This window comes from Delphinus delphis, chromosome 19 (assembly GCF_949987515.2).
Source record: "Delphinus delphis chromosome 19, mDelDel1.2, whole genome shotgun sequence".
Classification (NCBI taxonomy): Eukaryota; Metazoa; Chordata; class Mammalia; order Artiodactyla; family Delphinidae; genus Delphinus; species Delphinus delphis.
The window spans coordinates 45,117,582-45,138,842 of NC_082701.1; the positions used below are offsets into that span (position 1 = coordinate 45,117,582).

At 37.6% G+C, this 21,261-nt stretch overlaps 1 protein-coding gene across 5 annotated transcripts in view; it reads left to right on the plus strand.

Moving 5' to 3' along the window:
• NSRP1 (nuclear speckle splicing regulatory protein 1) overlaps positions 1-21,261 on the plus strand; it is a 66,697-nt gene that overhangs the window by 32,960 nt on the left and 12,476 nt on the right. For 2 of the 5 annotated variants that reach the window (XM_059997248.1, XM_059997249.1), the window contains exons 3-4: positions 12,207-12,288; positions 17,281-17,337. In XM_059997248.1, the coding sequence (XP_059853231.1) occupies positions 12,207-12,288; positions 17,281-17,337 (139 nt within the window). Of the gene's footprint in view, positions 1-12,206; positions 12,289-17,278; positions 17,338-21,261 lie in introns of all 5 variants that reach the window. The other 3 variants (XM_059997250.1, XM_059997252.1, XM_059997251.1) reach the window with 2 other exon arrangements.

Genomic DNA, 21,261 nt, shown 5'->3' on the forward strand with positions numbered 1-21,261 from the left:
CCCAGGCATTTTTTTCCCCACAGCTTTTATATTTGTTTCTCGTGTCCAACCTCTCTCACTTGTAGAACATCTTCAGAGAAATAGAGCCTGGCTTAATTTCTTACCAAGAATTGGAAGCTGAGTATGACTAATTCTAAAAATTTTATATATGTGGCTTTTGATTTCATGAGTGTTTATTTATTTATTTTTTATTAGTTTTGTATTTAGGGATCACATATTCTGTTGGCAGTGGTAAAGAACATAGGGAGGGCCTGTGCAATGGAAGGAGACTGGTCTAGGAATATTATTAAGTGGTAATTCAGAAAGTAGATAATGGAGATTTCAATAAAAATAATATGTATATATTTTAATGGTTTTCTTGTTCAACACTTTTTTTTTTTTTTTTTTCCCCCCCGGTACGCGGGCCTCTCACTTTTGTGGCCTCTCCCGTTGCGGAGCACAGGCTCCGGACGCGCAGGCCCAGCGGCCACAGCTCACGGGCCCAGCCGCTCCACGGCATGTGGGATCTTCCCAGACCGGGGCACGAACCCGTGTCCCCTGCATCGGCAGGCAGACTCTCAACCACTGCGCCACCAGGGAAGCCCCTGTTCAACACTTTTAACCATCATTATTTGAGCATCTGATGTGTAGAAAATACTGACCTCCTGTTAGTAAATAAAAGGCTGAACAGGACAATCTCTGCTCTAAAGGAGCTTTTTATTGTATATTATGAACATGAATTTATAGATGATTCAAGTTAAAACAAAAATATCTTCACTTCTGGGAGAAGTTAAAATTTCAGAAACTATTAAGGGTGTTTTGTTAGAATTAGGGCCATTTCTTATTGAGCCACCAGGAATAAAAGCCAAATGGAGCATCCAGCCTTACTTTGAGAAGAATTTTGTGTGAGCTCCTATTCTTGTGCATAGCTTTGCCTCTTTTGTTTATTCGGCAGTGTACTTGACTCTAACCACTCTCTAGCTTCACCTGTTTTTGCTGCCTGCTTTCTGTTCTTAAAGTCAGCCTTAAACCATAGTTTGTTTATGTGTTCCAGGAATGATTTGCTTTATATACGTGGACTGTGCTCTTTAGTTTGTCTCTGCCAGTCTGTTCATCTGTTGCATCATAATTTGCCTTTGCTACCAGGTTCCTGCCTCTGAATTTGCTCTGCACCTGTCCTCATATGTACTTGGCTTGGCATATTTTGATTCTTGGCTTTGGTTTCTAAATATGCCCTCACTTCTCTTTCTCCTGAGGTTAATTCATTGAGGCTTCTTTGCATCTGGTTTTGTAAAACACCTGTCAACCCTGTCACTGGTTCAAATCATCTCTTCCTCCTCCCCAGTATATGAGTCATGATAACCACAGCTCATTTTATTTTAAAATTATTGTTATTATATCATTTTTTCTATTTAAAATTACCCGCCAGAGGTAAATAGTCCACAGTTTTCAGCATATGGCCTGACATTATTTTACTTAAAAAAATACCTTTATTGAGGAATAATTGACATATACATGCACTTATTTAAAATATACAGTTTGCTAAGTTTTGACCTAAGTTTATACCTTGAAACTGCTCTGCAACAAAGGCAATGAATGTCCATCACACCCAAAAGTTTCCCCATGCCCCTTTGTAATTTCTCCTTTCTGCCCCTTTGCACACACACCAACCCCCAGGCAGCTACTGATCTGGTTTATATCACTATAGTTTTCATTTTGTAAAATTTATATAAATGGAATCATGCACTGTGTACTTTGGATGGGGGTGAGGGGTGTCTGGCTTCTTTCAGCATAACTATTTTGAGATTAACTCACATTGTGTTTCAGTAGTCTGTTCCTTTTTTCTTGCTGAGTAGTATTCCTTTGTATGAATATACTACAACTTGATTGTTTATTCACTGTTGATCATTTGGATTGTTTCCAGTTTTTGGCTATTACAGGTAAAATGGCTATGAACATTTGTGTACAAGTCTTTGTATAGAGTTATGCTTTAATTTCTCTTGGGTAGAACCTAGGCATGAAATGGTCACATGGTAGATGTAACTTTTTAAGAAACTGCTAAATTCTGGGGACTTCCCTGGCGGTCCAGTGGTTAAGAGGCTGTGCTTCCACTGTGGGGGGGCACGGGTTCTATCCCTGGTAGGGGAACTAAGATCCCACATGCTGCGCAGCATGGCCAAAAAAAAAAAGAAAAAAGAAACTGCTAAATTCTTTTCCAAAGTTGTACCATTTTACATTTCCACTATTGGTATATGAGAGTTATAATTGTTCTACCTCCTTTGTACAGACATACTGTTGTTTTACCTTTGAGTAAAATTTTATTCTCTTAATGTTTTGCAACTTCTGTTTGCATTTAAATGTTTAATAACACCTGGCGTGTATTTTGATGTTTGTTATATAAGGAATGAGGTGTGAGGAAGGTATCAGTTTTAATTGTTGTTTTTCGTTTTTGTTTTTTTCAAAAGGCTGGATAGTTGTCTCCACACCATTTATTAAATAGTCTGTCATTTTCCCACTGATTTGAAATTTGCTTTCCTAAGGAATTGTTTCAAATGAATACACTTTTAGGTTCTTTGTCTATTCAGAACCTATATGTTTAGATATTAGAGAAAAATGTAGAACAAACCAGAAAATTCTCCATTTATGATGCAATAAGGTATTTTTAAGGAGGTAAAATTATGAGGATCGCATCCTTTATGTGAGATATGAGTTGTCAATGGGCGAACTATTATAATAATACTTCAAAAAATACAACTCATATCTTTTGGATAGGGAGTATAATTTTTTTGTTTAATTTAAAACCATTTTAAAAACAGCTCTGGATGAAATGAGCTTTCTATAACATACATATCATTCCACTTCTCATCACTATTTCTGCAGTCTCCTAGCTTAGAAACTTTAATACCATGTTTGATTCTATTTTCTACATTCCTTCTATTTCCAAGTTCTTTTTCTTTTAGAATATTGCCTAGATTTACCCTTTCTGTCCACTCCCACCTACCATAGTCTTGTAAACCCTGTGCCCTGAGTCTCCTTATTAACCGTATTGCATTGATTCCAGATCATTTTTCTAAATTACTTTTTCATTAGCTTAAAAAAACCTCTAATAATTCTTTTTCATCTTTGTATCACTTTCAGAGTTCCAGCTGTTTTCATAACATGGTCTTAGTCCAACTTTAGTTCTTAACACCCAAATAGAAGTCATTTGCTATAATCATATTGATTTCTGCATCCTTTGTTTATTTTGTTTTGTTTTTTGGCATGCCACCCATCTTGCAGGTTCTTAGTTCCCTGACCAGGGTTTGAACCTGGGCCCAGACAGTGGAAGCTCAGAGTCCTAACAACTGGACCGCCAGGGAATTCCTGATCTCTGCATTCTTTATTGCCATGTTTATGTCATCATATTTCCTATTGGGGTTTCCTCTATATAATACAATCTATTTATTTATTTGTTTGTTTGGCTGCATTGAATCTTAGTTGCAGCACGCAGAATCTTCGTTGTGGCATGCGGGATCTTTCATTGTGGTTCGCAGGCTCTCTAGTTGTGATGCACAGGCTCTAGAGCACATGGGCTTATTTGCCCTGTGGCATGTGGAATCTTAGTTCCCCAACCAGGGATCAAACCCACGTCGCCTGCATTGGAAGGTGGATTCTCAACCACTGGACCACCAGGGAAGTCCCCACAATCTTTTTTCACTGTTACCCATCTTTCTAAATTTGGCCTCATCCTTCTTCCTCCATAGATGATTCTTTGATTCTCTCAGACCATGATTTTCCTTTCCCTGAACTCTAATACTTATAGTTTGTTTCTTCACTCACTGTTCCATCCTTGCCTTCCTCCTTGGACGTATCTGGTATGTTCTTGCCTATTGTCTGTGCCTGAAAAGCTCTTCTCCAGATTTCATTGTGACTTGTTTTCTCATCTTCTACTGGTCTTGGTTCAAATTTTATGTTCTCATTGAGACCTTCCTCGAAGATCCTATCAAATTCAATCCACTCCTGCCTCTACTCTTCTTTGATTTATTTTTCTGCATAGAACGCAACATATCTGACATAAATTTTGTCTGTTTATTGTCTGTTCCCTTATAAGCTCATTGAGGGCAGGGGTTTTTGTTTATAATTTTTCCTCCAACATCTTGAATAGTGCCTTGAACATGGCATATGGTCCGTAAATATTTAAATGAATGAATAAATGCCATTATGTTGGTATTGATTGCTCTTTAGTTGTATAAAAGTATTAGTTGTTTAATTGTTTCCTTAACTAAATGGTAACTTCTTTAAAAAGTAGAGTATATTCTCAACTCCTTCTTGGTGTTGGCATAGAGTGACCTAACCAACATTAAATACTAACTGGCTGAAGGTGTGGAATTAGAAATTTTGACCACACAAAGGCAGGTGGCACTTCCTATTCTGCAAAATTGGTCAAGATACTAAGCATAATTAACTTTCAGTTCTGAGTAGGGTCTTAAAGATGCTTTTGTTAATTAATAAATTAGAATAACTTCTGTTTACTTAATAAATCAGAATAACTTCTTGTTATATAAAAATACGTAGTCATTATAGACCAGTTAGAAAATACAGAAAAGTATGAAAGAAAAATTAAAAGTACTGTTAATCCCATCACTCAGAAGTAACCACTGTACACGTTTGGGCAGCAGCTCCATAATATTTTATAGTATATTTGGACCATAATTTATTCAGCTGTTTTCTTATTGTTGGACATTTCAATTTTTTTTTTAATACTCTGGTGCTTTTATTTCAATGACATATTTCCATAATGAGGCTTCTTGGTTGAAGAATATGTATGTATATTTTAAATACTAAATAGATGCGCAGGGCTTCCCTGGTGGCGCAGTGGTTGAGAGTCTGCCTGCCGATGCAGGGGACACGGGTTTGTGCCCCGGTCCGGGAAGATCCCACATGCCGCAGAGTGGCTGGGACCGTGAGCCATGGCCGCTGAGCCTGCGTGTCCGGAGCCTGTGCTCCGCAACGGGAGAGGCCACAACAGTGAGAGGCCCGCGTACCACAAAAAAAAAAAAAAAAAAAAAAGATGTGCAGTATCATTTTAGATGGTCATATCGCATTCCATTATATGAATAAACCATAATTTAACCATTCTGCTGTTGAATCTTAGAGTGGTTACCAGCTTTTTGATTTTACAAATTCCATTATCCCGCAAGGCATTCTTGTACACATTTGAGATTATTTCCTAGGGATGAATTCTTGAAGTGGAATTGCTGGATCAGAAGCTGAGCAAGTTTTTAAAGCTTGTAATATCACACACAGAAAATGTGATAGTAGTGGAAAATACAACCATAAATTGAACTTATTTATTTAACAGATACTTAGTGTGCCAGTCATGTTGCCAGTTTGTGAAGTTACAGAAGTGTTTAAATAAGATGGACAATGTCCCTGTCCTTATGAAACTTTTAGTCAATAGGGGGTACAGCTAAGTAAAATGACAACTTCAGTATAGAATGATAAGTAAAATGAGAAGATATAGATGTACCTAGGAGGGTACAAATATCTAACACATTCTTTGAGTCAGGGAAGATTTCCTGAAGGAGGCCAAGACTAGAAGGATAAGTCACTTATCCAAGCAGAGGAAGTTAGATACACAAAGTCCTGAAGTGGAAAGAGGACATGATGTGTTCAAGAGAATGAAAGTAGCTAATTAAGAATGGATCATAAACACTATAGTGTATACAGAAGTCTAAATAGAATGTTGTATTTACATATACAATACATGTATAATGTTATAAACCAATGTTACCTCAATTTTTAAAAAAAAAAGAATGGAGCATAAAAAGAGAGGAACTGATAAGAAATGAGCTTGAGGGAGTTTAAAGCAAGGCCAGGATCAACTAGGTCAGATACTTCTGAGAAGTCAAATAAGATAAATATCAAAACTATGGATTAGGTTTAACAACAAAGGTTTTAGAACGATTTCAATGGAGTGGTAGGGACAGAGGCCAGGTTGCGCTGGGGTTGAGGAATGTTTGTGGATAGAGGCAACAAGGGTAGACCACTTTGGCTCTTATGGGATGCCAGGATTCTTACGGTGGCTATAGGGACAGTAGGGTCGGGGGAAGGGAATCTTTGTTTTCATGTAGGAGAGATTTAAGCATGGGTCCTGACGCACAGGTTTTTAGGTTTTGTGAGAGGGAGTTATAGGAGTTCCTATTTGATGTTTCTTTTCAAAGATGCCAATATCATAGGTGTCATTTTAAAAGGGAAAACACAAGCCATAGGGGAAAGATATTTGCAACCATAAAAATAAGAAAAGATTATTGTCCAGAGTATACCAAGAACTCCAACAAATCATTAAGAAAACAAGAGAACCCAAATAGAAAAATGTACAAAAGACATGAATATGACTAATAAATGTATGAAAAATATATAAATTATATGAATATATAATTCAGCCTCAATAATAAGGGAAATGCAAAACAAAATCATTTTATGCCCATAAAATTGCCTAAAGAATAAAATGTTCCACAATATAAAATGTTCACAAGGATAGAGTAGTGGGAATTTATACACGGTAGGTGGGAGTGTGAATTGGTTAGACTACTTTGGAGAATAATTTGTCAGTATTTAGTGACGTTGAAGATATATCTCCCTACAGTGTAGCAGTTCTCCTAAATGGTTACACATGTGTATCAGGACACATGCATAACAATGTTCATAGCTTCTTTGTTTGCAAAAACAAAGGAAACCCAAATAAATGTTCATCAGCAGAGGCATGGATACGAGTTCAGTTTCTGTAAAGTAAAACATCATTTGGTGAGGTATACTGTAGAAGGAGGTAAGATACTCCTTCATTCTACTAGAGGCTCTAGCTGGGGCTGACGTAAAGACAGATGAGCAGGAGAAAAGCATATGAAGTTCTTTTACACATATATGGGAGCCCTCACAAGAAAAAATGAAAACCCAAAGAAGTGAGTAGGCCTAAGTGCTTATATAGTAGGTTAACAAAAAGTAGCAATTGTGGAAAAGTAAAATTTGGGGGAGACGAAAGAAAGAGTTATTCTAACAATGTCTGTTTATAGATTTCTCCTGGCTTTGACTCCCCATCTCTGGTGATAAGAATTTTTCTAACTCCTAGTACAGGGAAGGCACCTTTCACATGGGAATTTTATCTCCTGCTTTTAGGAAGAAAAAGGAAGGTCAGAGTGTCCTTGTATCTGCTGTTTTTCAGGTGTCTTTAACTCAAAACTAATCAATATGCCAAAGCAGCATATTTTGGGGTAGCATGTTCTGAGCCCCTTCAATATCTATGTAGCAAAACTATTTTTAAAAAAATCAAGGAGGGGGCTTCCCTGGTGGCGCAGTGGTTGGGAGTCCGCCTGCCGATGCAGGGGACACGGGTTCGTGCCCCGGTCTGGGAGGATCCGGAGCGGCTGGGCCCGTGGGCCATGGCCGCTGAGCCTGCGCGTCCGGAGCCTGTGCTCCGCGACGGGAGAGGCCACGGCAGTGAGAGGCCCGCGTACCGCAAAAACAAAAAACAAAAACAAAACAAACAAAAAAATCAAGGAGGGGGCTTCCCTGGTGGTGCAGTGGTTAAGAGTCTGCCTGCCGATGCAGGGGACATGGGTTCGTGCCCCGGTCCAGGAAGGTCCCACATGCCGCGGAGCGGCTGGGCCCATGAGCCATGGCCGCTGAGCCTGCGCGTCAGGAGCCTGTGATCCACAATGGGAGAGGCCGCAACAGTGAGAGGCCCGCGTACCGCAAAAAAAATAAAAAAAAATCAAGGAGACTGTAAACAAAATTCAGGGTGGAAAGGGTAGGAGATGAGATCAGGGAAGGATATATAGGGACTTCAGGTGTACTGATAATGTTCTGTTTGTTAGGCTGGATAATAAGTTCATAGGTGTTATTTTTTGTGCAAAATAATTTTTCATAATAGTTTTGAAAGGTGGCAGTAATCTTAGGTAATGTCTTTACAGGGAGTTGACAAAGACTAGGAGGTTTAAAAAGAGAGGAGGCCTGGATATAGTTGGTAGAGAAAGAAGATAGACTTGACTAATGAAAAAGAAGAATTGGTAGGTAGCATTAGGGCCCAGTTACAATTAGAAACTAAGAAATTACATTTTACGGAAGTGCTTGGCAGGCCTAATATAGATAGCAGATGGTTGGATTGATTCAGGGCTTGGGTTTGTCAAATGAGTAATAGAAGATAGGCAGCATAGCAAAGGAGTTAAGATTATTGGCAAGAGTTGAAGATTTACTACTGTAAAGATTCTAATAGAAAATGGAAGAATCAAGGGATTAGGGGCATCCATAGGATCAAAGAAAGGATACGGTGGAAATAAATGATCAAGAGAGCTACTGTATTTCATTGAATTGAAAACATTGTAGGTTGCAGTTATTTTATGTACCACTAAGAAAAAAAGAACACTGTCAATTAAATATGACAGTCTTTCCTGTCACTTAGAATTTTAATTGTATATTTAGTACACGATACAATATTGAAAGGCTTCTTTTAGTCTAAATTAGATACAGATTTTTAAATTTAGGTTACTCTTATACGTACATAAAACAAAATATAAGCAAAATTAATTGGTTAAGGAATTCTTAAAACTTTTTCATATCTAGTATTTTTTGGACTCACTTTTTCACTCAGACAATGTTTTTCCGTGCTATATCATTTCTCTCTGACATCAAACGACGTTTATAAGGAGGGTGTTTGGAGGTGGTGAAGTAGGCTTGTTAAGTAATAATCCCAAATGGGAGTCAAAAGTAAATTATCTCCACAAAATTGCATAATTTTAAGAAATGCTACATCAACACTCAGTGATGCTCATTCTACAAGTTTTGATGCTGATACTTTTTAATATTCACACATGCAAGCAGTAGTATCAACTAAAGTATTAAGAATACCTCTGGGGCTTCCCTGGTGGCGCAGTGGTTGAGAGTCTGCCTGCCGATGCAGGGGACACGGATTCGTGTCCCGGTCTGGGAAGATCCCACATGCCGCGGAGCGGCTAGGCCCGTGAGCCGTGGCCGCTGAGCCTGCGCGTCAGGAGCCTGTGCTCCACAACGGGAGAGGCCACAACAGTGAGAGGCCCGCGTACCGCAAAAAAAAACCCAAAACAACAACAACAAAAAAGAATACCTCTGGTTTGACAGTAATTCGATGATGCCACTGATTGTAAGGTGTATTCAGATTTCAGCAATGTTAAAATGTGAAATAATGCACATCTTATGTTCAGTGAAATATAGTTAGAAGAGTAGTGGTGGTTATCAGGTGGGTTGCACAAGTTTACAGTTTCAGAACTGGGGCAGTTGCAGATAGTAACAAGAGTGACCGTGAGACAGGATGGCTGAAGTAGAGAGGAAACAGTCATTAAACTGCAGTCAGACAAATATATTACTAAAAGGGAGACTTAAAAACCATTAAAACATAAGTGGAGATGAGGAAAACAAGGTTAGTGTTTATGCATTATCTGGGATGATGATGGCATGCCAGGGTGATGGCACGATGTAAAGTAGAGAGGAAGACTGAGCTCAAGATGTCAGAGATAGTAAGTAATAAAGGGTTCATGAATTGAGAGAAGAGAGGGGTAAGGGTAACATAGTCATATAGCATGAACTTCAAAGGAACAGGGATTTTTACCTACAGTGTTTGAGACTAGAATCAGGAGAAACAGCCTCCTAATCTGAAGTACGGGGTATATGAGCCATGAGCAGCCTCAAATGAAAGATGTCTTTAGGGAAAAGCCAGGTTTTAGCCGAGGAAGTGAAAGAGAAGGTCATCAAAGAGGATGAGGATATGGGGAGGTTTGAGTCAAGGTAAAATACGCAAGAAGCAGTGTGGCCATAGTATGAGAGGGAATGATTATTGGGTCGCTTCTTGAGTAGTGAACAAGGACTAGTAGGCATGTAGCCTTAAAGTTTCCCCATACCATTAAATGTTGTTGAAAACAGATTTTCAGTTGGCTACAAAACTTCCTGTTGAAGAGTATACACTTATTTAACCAATCTTATTTTGTTCAAAGTTTTTCACTAATGTGACTAGATATCCCATTATATAACACAGTGAATATCATAGTACCTAAATCTTTTTGTGCATCTTCTTTTATGTCCTTAGAATAAACTGTAAGTGGAATTACTGGATCAAAAGAAATGGATATTTTTCAGGCTCTTTTGATACATTTTGCTAAATTGAAACTATTTCACATTTTCACAGTGTAGGAGTATATCTTTGTTCATTACCTTGCCAGTATTGGATGATATAATTTTAAAAAATCTTTACCAATTTGATAGGTGATAAAAGTTAGTATTTTCATTTTCATCTTTTTAGTTATTGGTAAGATTGAACATTTTTTCATATAGTTAATGGTCATTTATATTTTCTCATTTCTAAATTTTCTGTTCAGAGCCACATCTTTTTCTGTCTGAGTTTATATAATAAAAATTTTCTGTATTTTTCACAACTCTTAAACAGACTTTGTACTTAGAAGAGTCATGTGAATGTGGACAAATAAAGCCCATACAGATGACTGTGTTGTAGGACCTTTAATAAATGATCTGTTGCTAGGTTTAAAGAAAAGATAACAGGAATTTTTCATTTCTAAGTTCGAAGAGCACAACAGAAGATTGTAGCCATAAGACATTTAAGGAAGGATTGATTCTTTTTTTATATAAATAAATTAATTAATTCTTTTTATCCTTTTTGGCTGTGTTGGGTCTTCGTTGCTATGCGCGGGCTTTCTCTAGTTGGGTCAGCGGGGGCTACTCTTCGTTGTGGTGCGCAGGCTTCTGTCGTGGCTTCTCTTGTTGCGGATCATGGACTCTAGGTGTGCAGGTTTCACTAGTTGTGGCACATGGGCTCAGTAGTTGTGGCTTGCGGGCTCTAGAGCTCAGGCTCAGTAGTTGTGGCGTATGGGCTTAGTTACTCCGCGGCATGTGGGATCTTCCTGGGAGAGGGCACGAACCTGTGTCCCTTGCATTGGCAGGCAGATTCTTAACCACTGCGCCACCAAGGAAGCCCAAGGAAGGATTGATTCTTGAACTGTTTTTTCTTGTAACTGAGATCTGTTTTGGATAAGTGGATAGGTAAACCTCTTTTTTCAGAAATAAGCCCATAGGTAATTTTTTTTCCCTTTGTGGTTTATTAGTTATGGAATAACAGATTAGTTTCTGTAAAAAAAAAAAAAAAACCCTTTTCTGAATTTTCATTTAATTAAAAAAAGTTTATGACTGAAAAAAGATAATTTAATAATATAAATAATGGTCCAGTATCTGTAATTTTTCCCCAGTGTCATTAAACTATATTTTGTGTATTGATGAAGGAGTTCCAGTAATATATACAGAGCCATTTCTCTTCTGATTGTTACCACAGCTCAGGAGGCAACCCAGTAGTGATGGAAGAAAGGTGTTGCACAACCATGTGCTTTCTCTTCCATTTATCTGAGCTAACTGCAAAGGTTTTTTTATTTTTTTTTTCCCAGTGCGCGGGCCTCTCACTGTTGTGGCCTCTCCCGTTGCAGAGCACAGGCTCCGGACGCACAGGCTCAGCAGCCATGGCTCACGGGCCCAGCCACTCCGCAGCATGTGGGATCCTCCCGGACCGGGGCATGAACCCGTATCCCCTGCATCAGCAGGCACACTCCCAACCACTGCGCCACCAGGGAAGCCCTGCAAAGGTTTTTAAAACAGTCTCCCATTTAGTCATGTCATATCTGACTGCAATTTAATGAAACAAAACACTAGTAAATAGTTTTTATTCTCTACAAGAACAATGGAGGTAATAAAGACTAAGAAAATCCAGTTGCAGTGTTCTCCTTAATTCTGCAATCATGGTGCTTATACTTGATGATCACATCTTTACCCTTTATAATTGTGTGTGTGTGTGTGTGTGTGTGTGTGTGTGTGTGTGTGTGTGTAGAAAGAGAGAAAGAGAGAATTGTTGTATATATAAAATGGATGAGGTTTTTATATTCTTTTTCTTCATGTTCATTTTTTATTTGGAATTAAAGCTAATGTGAGTGTACCAACTCTTATATTAGACATAAAAAATTAAGATGTTGACCAAATATGGCTCCTCCTCCACTTTTAGTGCTATACACATACTGGGTGCTCCGAACATGTTTGTTCAATTAAGTTCAAACATTTTCAAGGAACTACTACAGGTTTTTTAAAGGATATTTCCCTGAGATTTTTGGTAGAGAACCTAAATATTTTGAAACACCAGTGTAATACAGTAGTTTTTGTGCTTTTAGGACAGTCAGAATGTTTGCACTTCAGGACTTCTTTGGTGGTCCAGTGGTTAAGACTCCGTACTTCCACTGCAGGGGACGCAAGGTTTGTATTTGACCCAATTTATAAATTGAATTTTTTTAAAATTTAAGATAAAGCCCCTTTGTCTTCCTAAATTTAAAACTGATCATAATTTGTCATTTTATTAGAAGGCACCATTAATGAATACTCTTATTGCTCTGTGAAGTGGTCCTCAGACATAGAATTAAGATAATTGCCTACCTGCTAATTTGGAAACTAATCAGTTAATGACAGTGTTGTGGTTTGGTCACATTCAACCTCCATCATCAGGTTTTTTTTGTTTTATTTTTTAAATATTTATTTATTTATCTTTGGCTGCATTGGGTCTTCGTTACTGTGCGCAGGCTTTCTCCATTTGCGGCGGGCAGGGGCTACTCTTCATTGCGGTGGCTTCTCTTGTTGCAGAGCATGGGTTCTAGGCGTGCGGGCTTCAGTAGTTGTGGCACGTGGGCTCAGTAGCTGCGGCTCGCGGGCTCTAGAGCACAGGCTCAGTAGTTGTGGCGCACAGGCTTAGTTGCTCCGCAGCATGTGGGGTCTTCCCGGAGCAGGGATCAAACCTGTGTCCCCTGCATTGGCAGGTGGATTCTTAACCGCTGCGCCACGAGGGAAGCCCCCATCATCAGTTTTTAACAGCTATATTTCCTTAGGTCACTTGCAGGCTAGAATATTTTGTGGCAAGAACTGAAGTGTTTTGTAATATGTGTACTAAGCAAAATACATTCCATTAAAATAATGCTGAGTGAAAAAAAGCTAGTCTCAAAATGATTCCATTTATTTAACATGTTACGTTCTTGAAGTAACATAATTATAGAGATACAGAACAGATTAGTGGTTGCCAGTGATTAAGGTTGGGAGCGGGGAGGGGAGGAGAGGTGGGTATGCCTATAAAAGGGTAGCACTAAGGAATATTGTGGTGATGTTACAGTTAAGTATCTTGATTGTGGTGACAGTTACACGAAACATGTCATAAAATAGCATAGAGCTATACACATACACAAATTTTGCATGTAAAATGGGTGAAATCTGAATAAACTTTGTGGTTTATACCAAAGTCTATTTCCTGGTGTTGGTATTTTACTCCAGTTATGCAAGATGCTCACATTGGGGGTGTGCTGGGTGAAGGACCTTCTTGTACATTTCTTTGCAACTTCCAGTGAGTGTATAATTATTTCAAAATAAAGTTTAAAAAAATATACTTCTTTAACAAGAACTCCCACCCCAAACGGGGCAGTTATTAAAGGAGGATGTCCATTCATTTGGTCATTCCTTGCTATCAGCTCCCATCATCCAATGATTATTATAGCAGCACAGCAGAGGACTCTCTCAAAAAGAAGAGTTCTTTCTAATCTCATGCTTTGGGGCAATGTATTTTCATTTATAGTTGCTTGTAAAACCACTCTTAGTTCTAGAAAACCCATTTCTAGCTCTGCCATAGCTCCCATGGCTAGTAAAGGATTCAAATGTTTGCATCCTCTATTTTCCTGTGTTTTGGTGTACTAAGTATGAAACGTTAAGGAATCTTAACACACAAAAGAAAACATGTACAGCCTTTTAAATATTCAACAGGATAGACTCTTCTATTTCAGTAGATGCAAATTGAATCATATTGTCCATCTTCAAGTAAGCCAATCTTATGTTTATTAAACACACTGATAAATATACTATAAAGTGGAACATAGTGTACATGCTTTTCTGGTGAACACTTTGGTTTAACTGTAATACTCCAAGGGAAAAAAACTTATAACTACTGTTTTCACATAACTTAATTTTAATTTGTTTAAATATAAACATTTCTTCAGCCCAAAATGTTCTTAAATATGAGCATAGTAATAATAATGGTAGTAATGATAGCTAACCTTTACTGAGCACTTGCATAAGCCAGATACTTGCCAAGTACTTTTTACATGTTATCTCATTTAATCCTCAAAACAACCTTGTGAGATAGGTACTATTATATAGATGAGTAACATATCTGAAATAATACAGCTAGTAAGAGAGAGGGAATAGTTTGAAAGGCAGTCAGATTCCTGAGCCTACACTTTTGACCGTCATTCTGTACTTCCCCCTTATGCCATGCAGTACAGGAACTCTAAAGTTAGAGGCTGACATGTTGGCAGTTATTACATATTTTAGTTTTGTTTTATTCATAGGGCACATGTATGAAATCTGTTTCTTCTCTTGCTGAGTTCAATAAGGTGAAACCTTCCCTGACTTATGCAGGACAACCTGCTTTTCTCATTTTTCTCTTGCATATCCTTTTTCATGGAAACCAGACTAAATTAAAAGTTGTCTTAACATTTGTATTGGTATTTTAATTTAAGGATATCTCTTAAAACTTAGAAAGACTTGACCTTTAAAATATAAAATCTTATTGCTCTTGTGTTTAATTTTACCAGTTATTTTGTCTCCAGTATGAATCTAGACTACAGTTTCTTATGTTTGTTATGTAGAAGATAAGGATTAAAATGTCATTTAATACATTTACTGATTTTTATATAGGATCACTATTACTGAAACAAAAGTTTTATTGCTACTATTTTCATTTTTAGTTTTTTGTGTATATGTATTTAAACAGGTTGTTGACATTTTAGCCATCACCACTAATAATCATTGTTAGAGTTCCTTTAGCTAGAAAACTGAGACATGAACTTCAGAAGGAGACAGTCCTCCCTGAGTTTTTCAGCGTAGGTTCAGAGTTACCTCTTCATCCACTGATGCTCTTGGAATTCCAGGGATATAAGTTGGTGGATAGGATCTGTAAAATTACTGTCTCCATATGTTATCAACCCCGTAAGTAATAACAACTGATGTTTTTCAAAGGCCAGACTTCATCCTTCTAAACAACTATAAGCATGAAAACAAAGTCTCTTGAGATATTTCAAAGTATATATCACTTTACATTGGAAGGCCCTTCCCAGTCTGCCTTTTCTATATTATATAAAAGTCTAAAAAGTCACAGGCTTGTGTTTTGTTTTTTCAAGTTCAGTAGTTCAGGTTGAAGCAACCATTTTGAAAGTAACAGCCTGTGAACTGTGACTGACTGGAGGAGAGGTGGGAAAAAGTAATAAAAATAAGTGAAAGTTCAGCATTTGGGATTTACTCTTTTAGTTAATCCTGAGGACATTACTGACTCAATGATCAAGAAAAATATATTTAGTATACACTAATTAGAAAGACTGAGACATAAAAATGCATTGGAGGGAATTCACTGGTGGTCCAGTGGTTAGAGCTTGGTGCTTTCACTGCTGGGGCCTGGGCTTGATCCCTGCTAGGGGAACGAAAATCCCACAAGCCGTGAAAAAACAAACAAAATGCATTAGAATTTCATGAGATATACTTACTAGAATATTTAATATTTTCATGTTTAAAATTTATATTCTAATGCGTGAAAAATGTGTCATATTACATAACAGGGACATTTGAATTAAATGAGTAATACATGTAATACACAAGTAATAAACTTAGCATAATAGCACCTGCTCTATAGATGTTAGCTACTATTATTACTCTTGTTATCAACATCTCCTCCTCTAGTTGGAGTCAATTTACTATAACCTAAAGTAAACTTAGTCTCTGCCTGTACACTTCTTTTAATTTATTAAGTAAGTGTTATGTTATTATTGTCTGGCCTTTGTGTATTAACTTTATTCATCTGCATGGTCATAGAAAACTAGAAATAGGTTTATTTTGTTCTGTTTGTTGCCATGGAAAACAAAGGATGCACCAGTTGATACTGCATAGCTGGAAACAGCAAATATCAATAGGCTAGAGAACTATAATTCATTAGTAGTCTTTTTTTTAAGATATAATTTACACACCATAAAATGCACCCTTTTAGTGTGTACATTTCATTGTTGGTTAGTATATTTACAAGGCCTTATACTTTTAAGGGAACAGTTTCCTAAGCGTTCTAATTATATTTCTTTTCTTAGCTGCAAGTCTTTATTTTCGCCCATGTGGTTACTACTTTCTGTACTCTTCTTGTCTTCTCTGAAATTCCTTTTGATTGAGGTCTAATGTCATATTTCTTTTGGGAAGGCTTTCTTTTTTTTTTTCTTCAGTACGCGGGCCTCTCACTGTTCTGGCCTCTGCCGTTGCGGAGCACAGGCTCCGGACGCGCAGGCTCAGTGGCCATGGCTCACGGGCCCAGTCGCTCCGCGGCATGTGGGATCTTCCCGGACCGGGGCACGAACCTGTGTCCCCTGCATTGGCAGGCGGACTCTCAACCACTGCGCCACCAGGGAAGCCCGGGAAGGCTTTCTTGATTCCTTATACATTTAGTCTCCTGCTCTGTTCTCCTGCAGCCCTTTTTTTAATCCCTTTGTTATATTGCCTATCACATTTATATTGTGATTATCTCTTTTAGTTATCTGTCTTCCCTTTCAGACCATTTATCTCTCAAGCACAGAGACTGTTCTTGTTTTTCTGCTGTCTTCAGGAGCTAGAACAATGCCTGTTATGGTAGGCTTTTCAGTACATATTTATTGAATGATAATAATGACAGATAGTCCTGGCTGTCGCTGAGCCTTCAGCATGTACTAAGAGTTTGCAATACTATATTCAGTGGTGAATATTAAAATAATGTGCTTTTTGTTGCTGAGAATCATACCATTTTAGTATTGGAAGGGACCAATTTTCCCCCACTCAACACGCGCACATTCACATATGTACACAAAGCAAATTGAAATCCATAGAAGTTGAACAACTTAGTGGTGAAGCTGGGACTGAAAACCCATGTTACCTCATCTTGTCCTGTACCATTTTATTTTCTCTTACACCCTGATGATTTATAATGAAGATTCATTTGTTTCCTAAAGTTTAGGGTGAAGACCTTGAAAATGTTAATTTAATTCATAATATTATCTTTCTGGGTTTTTTTTTGTTTTTTTTTTTTTTGTTGTTGTTTTTTATATCTTTCTGTTTTTAACCGTAAGTAAGGGACTAGTTGCCAACCAGAATACTGGAAAAGAAGTTTTAAATTGGTTGAAACAGTGACAGCATTTTCCTGTTTTATAGACCTCCGTGAGTGAAAGCCTTCAGAGAGAAGCTGCTAAGAAGCAAGCAATGAAACAGGTAAGGTAGAAGGGTGAATTAAATGCATCTGGTGAAGTAAGTAGTTCAGCTCACATTTTAAAGTATCAGTTTTGGTATTAGGTACCTGAGACTAAAGAGAGTAAGGGTGTATAAGGAAAAATTTTATCTTGACACTTGTTTTCTGAAAATGTGTAAGATGTTTCTTGATTTACATAGATTTCAGGTTTCTTGTATAAATTTTAAAGGAGAAAAACACAGTGAAGAATTAGCTCCTTATTGCTGTGTTGTAGATTAAACCCATTTCTGCTTTCATATGACTTAGTCTGATGATGGATTACATGGTTTAATAATTTCTGCTAATGAGCTTGCTTGCTAAAAAAAAAACAAAGGATACAACCAAAATGATTTTGCAGTTTTATAATTATTTCAAACTCATCTAGCAAGGAAGGGGAATGTCAGGTGATTTTCGGTAGACTTGCCAGCACCTTATATTTATGTATACTGTATAGTATTTCCAAGTACTTATACATACATTATCTTTTTAAAATTCTCACAAACCTGCCCATGGTCCTGATAAAGAAGTTTGAAACTTCAAAAGGATGTTTACCCCTCATGCTCACACAGCTCATTACAGAACTAGGCCTGGAGTTTTAGTAATTTTTCTACTACTGTACCAGTGTATTTTAGATTTAGCTGCAGTAGAAAATAATGAAATTAAACAGTGGCAGAGTACCTTTCTTTTCAATTTTAATTCCTTTTCCTCCACATTTTCTTTAATTTTGGGCACCTGTTTTTCCCTTGTGTATCTAGAATCCTGCTTAAGGATAAATTTGTTAAGCACTTTCTATGAGCCAGACATTATGGTAACTCCTTTCTAAGAGTTACCTTTAATTCTTACAGCAGTCCTATTTTAGGATAATTGCTCTTATAATCTCTATTTTGTAGTTGAGGAAATGAAGGCAAAAAATATTTATGTGACTTTCATGAGATCGCATAGTTAGTAAATGGTTAAGTTGTGTTCAAACCCAGGCAGTGAAATTGCAGAGCCCAAGCTTTTAGCCTCTGTGTTTTACTGCCTCCTTGGGGAATGGGCACAGAATTATGTATTTAGTTACTTTAAGATAATATCTTAGTGTCATATGAGATATAACATGTAACTTAGCCTCAAAATGATTTAATGCACACATAACATTAAAAACTTTGATTCTTTAGCTTAAGTGCTGGAGTGCTTTGAATTAGAATTTTAGAGCTCAGTAGAATTTTAGAAAGACCATCAAGTTCAGTTTCTTCACTATGTGGATGAGAGAATTAGTTCTAGAGAGTCTGGTGACTTCACCAAGTCATGTAGGTATCTTGTTTTCTAGTGTTCTTTTCACATTTTTTGCTGCCTTTTTTTTTTTTTTTTTTTTTTTTTTTTTTGTGGTATGCAGGCCTCTCACTGTTGTGGCCTCTCCCGTTGCGGAGCACAGGCTCAGCAGCCATGGCTCACGGGCCCAGCCGCTCCACGGCATGTGGGATCCTCCTAGACCAAGGCATGAACCCGTGTCCCCTGCATCGGCAGGCGGACTCTCAACCACTGCGCCATCAGGGAAGCCCTGCCTTTTTTTTTTTTAATTAATTAATTAATTTGATAGACCCGGCTCCTTAGTTGCAACATGCATGTGGGATCTAGCTCCCTGACCAGGGATCGAACCAGGGCCACCCCCCGAACTGGGAGCGTGGAGTCCCAACCACTGTGCCACCAGGGAAGTCCCTGTGTTGCCTTTTCTTATTCACTTAAAGCATAAGTCCCAAATCTGATTTTATTCTTAACTCTGGCTTGTTCAAATCCACTTTTTTGATAGTGGGACTTTTTCATAATTTGCCTGGAAATTGGGGATGCTGCTACAGCTCTTCTGCCTCTCACCTGCCTGCTGCTGCTATACTACCTTTCACCTTATTTTCCCCACTTGAATGATTCAACTCTTCTGCTTTAATCTCAAACTAACTTTTATCACGAAGAATACCACCTTGATTGTATTTACTAAATCTAAGAGAAAATACTCTTAGAAATGGGGTACTTTATCTGTTAGACCTTTCTTCTTTCCTTTTTAAAATTATTTATTTATTTATTTTTGGCTGCGTTGAGTCTCCGCTGCTGTGCACAGGCTTTCTCCAGCTGTGGCGAGCGGGGACACCCCCCACTGCAATGCGCAGGCCTCTCTCTGCAGTGGCCTCTCCCGTTGTGGAGCACAGGCTGCAGGTGCGCAGGCCTCAGTAGCCATGGCGCACCTCAGTAGCAGTTGTGGCGCACAGGCTCAGTAGTTGTGGCACGTGGGCTTAGTTGCTCCACAGCATGTGGGATCCTCCTGGACCAGGGCTCGAACCCATGTCCCCTGCATCAGCAGGCGGACTCCCAACCACTGTGCCACCAGGGAAGTCCTTTTCTTTTCTTTTCTCTTTTTTTTTTTTCTTTTGTTTTCTTTTCTCCCCTTCCCTTCTCTCCCCTCTTCTCCTCTCCCATCAGTTTTTTTATCTGGCCATCAGGTGCACAGAACTGATGTTGTCAACATTATTATCTTATTCCCTATTTCACTGGAAAAACTTTTAATATGTCATCATTAAAATAATATTTCCTCTAGGTTTTTGGTAGATATCTGTTTTCAAGCTAAGGAAGTTCTTTTCTGGTCTTGGTTTGAGGTTTTGTTTGTTGTTGTGTTTTATTTTTTGAAAGTCATGCATGAACTATATTCATATCAGTAAAGATCAATTTAACTTTAGAAAATCAGTAATGATCACTTCACATAAATGATATAAACACAATATAGGTATAGAGTATTCTTCTTTTTATGTTCCATTGCATTTGGTTTACTAAAATTTCATTAAGGATTTTTGTTTTAAGTGTTAAGGAGTTTTTCTTTTTTTTATCATCAGTGAGATTGGCCTGTGATTTTCCTTTTCTTTCACTGTAATTATCCAGATTGAAAAAAATATAAAAGTCTGACAGTCCCAAGATTTAGTGGGTTAAGTTTGTTTCTCATTCATTACTTTCTGTGCTGACAAATTAGTCTTTTCTTCATTCTGCTTTCTTTGGGTTTATTTTGTTATTTTTCTTACTTTTTGAGATGAGTGCATAGCTGTTTTCAAAAGCCCTTTCTCTTTTCTAATGTGTTTAAAGCTATACATTTTCCTCTAAGCACTGCTATAGCTGTGCTTATCTCACAAGTTTTTGGTAAGTAGTACTTTTTATTCAGTTCAAAATATTTTATAATTTCTGTTATGATTTCTTCTTTGATCTGTGGGTTATTTAGAACTTAATATAGGGGTTTTTTGTTTCCTTTTTAACATGATTTCTTTGTGTTCCAAGATGATGCATTGTATTGTTTCATGTCTTTAAAAAATGTGTTGAGATTAACTGTGTGGTCCAGTAGTTTTTAATAAATATTCCTTTGATGCTTGAAAAAATATTCTAAATGGTGTTTTTTGGCCAGTTGTGTGAATCCATATATATTCATACTAATTTTTTTGGTCTCTTAATTACTGAGAGGCATATGTTAAAATCCCCTATTACAGTTTTGGACTTGTCTGTTTTTCCTTAGATTTCTGTTCAGTTTTTACTTTATATATTTTGGGACTTAAGTTAATTGACAATACCCTATATCTACACACATGCCCTCTTGCCACTCTCCCAGTATACAAAAAAGTAAGTTATCAATTTAAAACAATTTAGTGTCCTGTTTCCCTTGCTTTTTGTTGGTGTGATGGTGATGATTTCTTGGATTCCTTGTTTTCCTCCTCTGAGTTTTCCAGGTTGGTTTTGGGCAAGGAGCAGCAGTGCTAATTCACCATGTAGGCAGGAGAATTATTGTTTTTCTGAGGTTAAAGTAAATGTTGAAATGTTTTTAAAAATTATTATTTTTTAATATCTTAAGCAATATTCCAGAAAAAAAGTTTTTAATTTGGCATGTACATCATTCCAGTCTA